This window comes from Lottia gigantea (assembly GCF_000327385.1).
Source record: "Lottia gigantea unplaced genomic scaffold LOTGIsca_124, whole genome shotgun sequence".
Taxonomy (NCBI): Eukaryota; Metazoa; Mollusca; class Gastropoda; family Lottiidae; genus Lottia; species Lottia gigantea.
This window is the reverse complement of record NW_008707309.1, coordinates 1-5576: the sequence shown is the minus strand read 5'-3', so window position 1 is coordinate 5576 and position 5576 is coordinate 1. Positions and strand designations below refer to the sequence as shown.

Below are 5576 nucleotides of genomic sequence, written 5' to 3'. Positions count from 1 at the left end.
AATATTCTGCACCTACCAAAAAAATTTAAAGTCTGGCGCACACATGAGTCAACAGCTCAGCATAAACACATTCTATTGGCCGTGGAGAAAATGCTGGCTGAGCTATCGTCTCATGTCAAGCGAACACTTTGAGTCAAACGTCATTCGTGCCAAAAAAATATGAAACATGATAGATTTCTGAGGCACTGTCTCGCGAGGCAAACAACGCAGCAAAATTGACCCACACAGGTTGAGATATCAGTTACTTGTGACGAATGGTTGAGCTATTGACTCACGTGTGCGCTGGACTTAGAGGGAATGATATATTATTATCTATTGTTGTATCAAGTAAATGAATAGATTACGTGAAATTTATTATCTAGAATAATTTCTATAAACAGAAGTATGAGCAGTTTATTTTTTATAAAAATCTTTATTTTATTAGTTTTGAATGAGGGATTGCCTCGAATACATAAAGAAATTTTAAATTATGAAAGGAAGTCTAAACATATTTTTAAATGCCAAATTTTCTCACATTGGCCTAAATAATCAATCTAATCTCACCTGTTTAAAAGCCTGTAAAACTTCTTGACGTTGACTGAAATGACGGAATAATAGTTGTAGAGCTCCGGAGACCAGCGAAGGGTAGTCATGCATTACCAGACTCAATAATACACGTAGAAACATCTTTCCTCCCTGACCATCTAAATCTAGTTCAGCTGTCTCCGTACTGAAAATATAGAAACAATAATTCAATTCTCATTTCTTAACTAGATCGTAATTATGTATATGAAAATTATTCGTACTTGTGAAGTATTGACCAATCAGATTTCTTTTCCCAGAGTTCTGAGCAACTTTTCAAAAACAACTGATATCAGTATTTGACTTTGCAAATCAAATTAGCCACATAACTCACATGTATTTTTTATTGTAATAAACTAATTGAGAAATATAAATTACCTTCCACCGAAGATATCCTCAGCTTGTGTAGCGATACTTTCTAAATCTAGACCTGGAAAAATTATACAAAATATATTTTAATATAATCATTACAACTTATACAGATAATTGACTTTTTATTACTAAGATAATAATACTGATGTATTTATGAATGAATTTGAGATCATTAAAGTTATTTAAATCTGAAGAATTATAAATTTTTTTAATTGAAAATGTTGAAAACAAAGTAATACATTGATATGAAGAAAAGAAGAAAAGCAAATTAAAAAGAAGTTTTACACCCAATTTTCCTGTATCTTGTTAGACTATTAAAAAGAAATGTAGCTCAGCATCCTATTATTGCTACTGATTAGGTATAATGAGCATGGATATTGCCCTGCAGTGTGCAATGAAGGACATTTTGAAAATACAGATCTACATATTCTTGAACCTCCTTCAACTTTGAACCATCTAGACCTACCACGGACGAGAATGTCAAATCTCCAACGAGCATGCTTACAATAATAGGTGAAAGTGAACCAGTCCTTTTATTCCTTTAGCTGGTGAAGTGCGCCTTACCAAGTAACATCACATAATTTTTATAGAGATCAGGGCATATGATGATCTATATTATTTGCACTCGGTTTAACAATTTACTGAAGTTCACATGCCAATTCCACTATTTTACATCCTCAAGCAAGACCCAAATGTTAAAACTTAGACGAACAATATCAAGGGATGCTACTCTAATTCTGTGGTGTACAGGGTTGAAATTTTAAAAATTAATAAAACTACATATCTAATAAAAATATTGTGTCTGTGGAAACCAAAATGTGTTAAAATATTAGAAAAAAAAATACAAAATTTCTAGAAATTAGGAAAAATCACACAGTGAATCAAATTGTTAAAAAAATTCTAGAGACATCAAAATCACTCTGAATTAATGCTGTTTATTTCTTCACATCTTGCTGTAATGAAGGTAGTTGAGTCTTCCACATCTCATCCTTTGATCCAACAAGGAGACATCCTCAGCACACTTTGCTACCTACTGCTTTATCCCTCATCTTGCTAATTCTTCAAATCATTGGCTCATTTTGAAAGGGATTGTAAAGAGGTTTTCTAAATTTATGTGTATCAGTGACATTAATAGCATTGATTTGCACCACTCAGATTTTCAGTCAGACGTCTGTGGTTCCTGCAATTCCACTTAGCATATATTTACCTTACTATCGCAAAGGTTATTAAATATCATAAGCAGTTTTTCTGATAGTGACATCATAAAACACTTAGTTTTAGTGGAATCACAAGAACCACAAGACGTCTGACTGAAACTTTGAATGGCGCAAATCAGAGCTATCAGTGTCTTCATTACAGAAATGAAGACTACAAAACCCACCATCTTGAAAACTTAGATCCTAAACTTAACTGAGTGATGAGAATATCAGCTGGTGGATCTAAGGTTTGGAAACTGGAGACTCAAATACCGTTTCATACAGCTAGAGGGTTCATTCCACTACAAAGCAAACAAACTTAAAAAACCAGCAGACACGAATCAAACTAGAAAAGTTCCGTAAAACATACTAATGTCTACGTTCATATCTTGATCAATATCATCTTGTAACTGAGGAATTATCTCCTGTTTATAATTTGACAGGATCCACGTTACACGGTAATCTAGACGAATCTGAGTTAAATACTGAAATATATACACCATTATTTAATAGTTGGTTATGTCAGGAGACAATGGAATAGCAGAATTAGGGAGTACGGAAGGAGTAAAAAGATATGTTATAGATGACATGAGATAGATAGGTTGGACAAACGAGAGGGAAGTTAGACTAACAGACTAATAAGCATATAAAGGAACAATTAAAAAAGCCAAGAAAAATGCACCACCAACTAATAAATTTTCAACACAAAATGCCCAAAATCAACAAAAAATAGTCCACGTAGTCTCATCTCAACAAACAATGTGGAATGTACAGAAAAAGTGAAATAATACCAAGATGCATAAAAACCAACAGAACTATAATTAGGGTTTGAATGGTATATGATCCGTAAACCTCAAGATATAGTCTTTAAAACAAATAGATACAGAATAGAAATAAAATATCCAACACCAAGCTATATAAATAAGCTATATAAATAAGCTATATAAATAAGCTATCTAGATAATACTGTCAAATCATTATCTATTGTGGGCACCAAATTTCATGGATTAGTCTTTAGAAACATCTTTGTGGCAACTTAAATTTTTGGATTCCACCCACAAAAATATATTTAATCATGAGATGCTTGTGAATTTTAGCAAATTTTGTGTAAAAATGTCTGTGGATTAGCCTATCCTTTGTATATTCCAGCATATTTGTCAACTCACAAATAAATAAACCAAATATATAACGATCTGATCCACAAAATGAAACCCCAATTCCAAAACAACATTTTGACAAAAAATGGGTAACAGCTAATAAACTATTCACATGAGGAAGTATATCAATTGTAAGTGAGTAGGTATTTCATAATGAAAAGTAGTATCAGGTGTCTAGAAGAGTAAGCATACCCTGTCTGGCGCCACACATCTCATAACTTTTGTATATTTTTAGCATATTTTGTTCAGGAATAACTGTGTAAATACATGAAAATTGTTTTTTCCACAATAATAACAAGTTAACAGTTTATAAACATAAGGTAAAATTAAATACCATCCGTTAATTTGGGCGTGGAATTTACGTCGTGCTCTTGTTTAAAAATAGACAATAAACAGGTGATTCTATAGTCTAATCTAACATTTAAAATAAACTGAAATAAAACAATCAAAAATATCTCACAGGTTAAAACATAAAATATCACAGATACAACATCTAGCAAACTAGTTGACTGAAACATTATAACTTATATTATTATCATAATACAATATCAGAACCACAAAGTACAGTGGATGGAAAGATCAGGCCTCTTCATTAGGGACAGCAGTATTCGTCTACTTAACACAACACAGCCTGTAACATATGGGCTCTAAGTTTTTTGGTTCCATCTGCATGACACACTTTTTCCATGTCAGCCCCTTTGGACCTAACGTGCATTGCTGACAGACGAGAAACAGGTATCTCAACCTTTGTTGGGTTTGAATCCTGGACATTCCTGGTCTAACACACAGACAGAAAGTTGATGTTTTCTGTTGGTAATTAGATTATTAAAACAACACAATAAAGTTAAGATGTTTCAGACAACAAGTGTACGTTTATCTAATAATCAAGCTGATGACAAAATATCAAAAATGATTCAAATAAATTTAAAATTATTACCATTTTTATAAAATTGACATAAAAATGCAGACTTGAATCAATTTTTCACATGCAGAAAAAATCTTTGACAAAAATCAGACCAAAATCAAATGCTCAAAGAAAAATATACTTAATTCTTTATCATTCAAAATAGATCAAAATTTCACATAATAGAAGAAATTTAAAAAAAAGGGGATCTTTCTTTTTGAAATATGTAAAAAAATCATTAGTGAAATGACTTGGAGTTTGAGTTTGAGCACTGTGAAGATCTCTATCAGAGATATTTTGACATGGCATTTGTAGTAATATGCTTGTTATAATATATTGTTCAAGGGGAGCTCTTTTTCACTGACAAGGGTATATCAGATCAGAAAGTTCTATCTCATTGACATGTGTCCCAATTTTTACAAAGCTACACTATTATCTCAAAAAATATAAAAATAAACACCAAACATTAAATATTATCTTTTGTTTTAAAGAGACAGACTCGCCATCTATTTAACCTATCGTACCTTCGTCTTTATTAGCTAAGCTAATTAGTAATAGTGTTCACAGGTCACTGTCAAAAATTGGGCTCTCAAATCCAGAATTATCTACGTTTGAAAGTGAAATTCCTAGTCCGATGTATTTTTGAAGGAATTATGCCATTTTCATTGATTTCTGGTATTTCTGAAGATTAGTTACATATATTTAAGACCCAAATCAACTTTTGGTAATGGGGAATCTGTCCCTGTCATAATATCAAAAAAATAGAACCTAACAGTAAGGTTTTTAAACCTAAAGATGAAAGATCCTACCTTTAAGATGTCAATAATTTTTAATTTTGTGTCCATCACCATAATGTCTTCTTTTTCTTCCTTAATTTTAGATTTCTGAACGAGTTCCGCCGCGGCCATCAGTAGACTTGGTTCTCCAGTTGCATTTTCTTCAACTAAATTAGAAATATATAGAATCATGAATATATTAATAGTCTACAGTTCGACATAAATGTTTTCAGATTGCATTTAGTCAATTATTTTCAAGGGAATAGCCAACACGTGCAGGTTGTGTATATATAGATCCCTATACAGTTGGAAATTGAATAAAAGTAGACTAATGCTGCTATCATGGAATCAGAGGGTTTGGTGTCATCAACCATTTCACTGAACAGTCTGGAGGGAACAGCCAACATGTTTTAACTAAATCAAGGGCAGTAACTTAACAACTATTCCTCCAATAATTGCCTTAGATCTCATCAATATATACATGCATACTAAGTTTGATCAAATTTGAATGTTTTTTATCATGACAAGGGCAATAACTCCTATACCGTTAATCCAAATTTGAACTTGACCAAGCTCTCATCAATATATACATGCATACAAAGTTTCATCA

The 5576-nt window shown here is 32.0% G+C and overlaps 1 protein-coding gene across 1 annotated transcript; it reads right to left on the bottom strand.

The window, feature by feature from the left end:
- Window positions 1–528: 528 nt before the first annotated feature.
- Window positions 529–5098, bottom strand: LOTGIDRAFT_138356 (hypothetical protein; the record flags this gene model as incomplete). The annotated part of the gene is made up of 4 exons (XM_009048538.1): window positions 529–709; window positions 940–991; window positions 3621–3717; window positions 5000–5098. 4 exons carry the CDS (start codon window positions 5096–5098, stop codon window positions 529–531), a joined length of 429 nt encoding a protein of 142 aa, XP_009046786.1.
- Window positions 5099–5576: the final 478 nt, after the last annotated feature.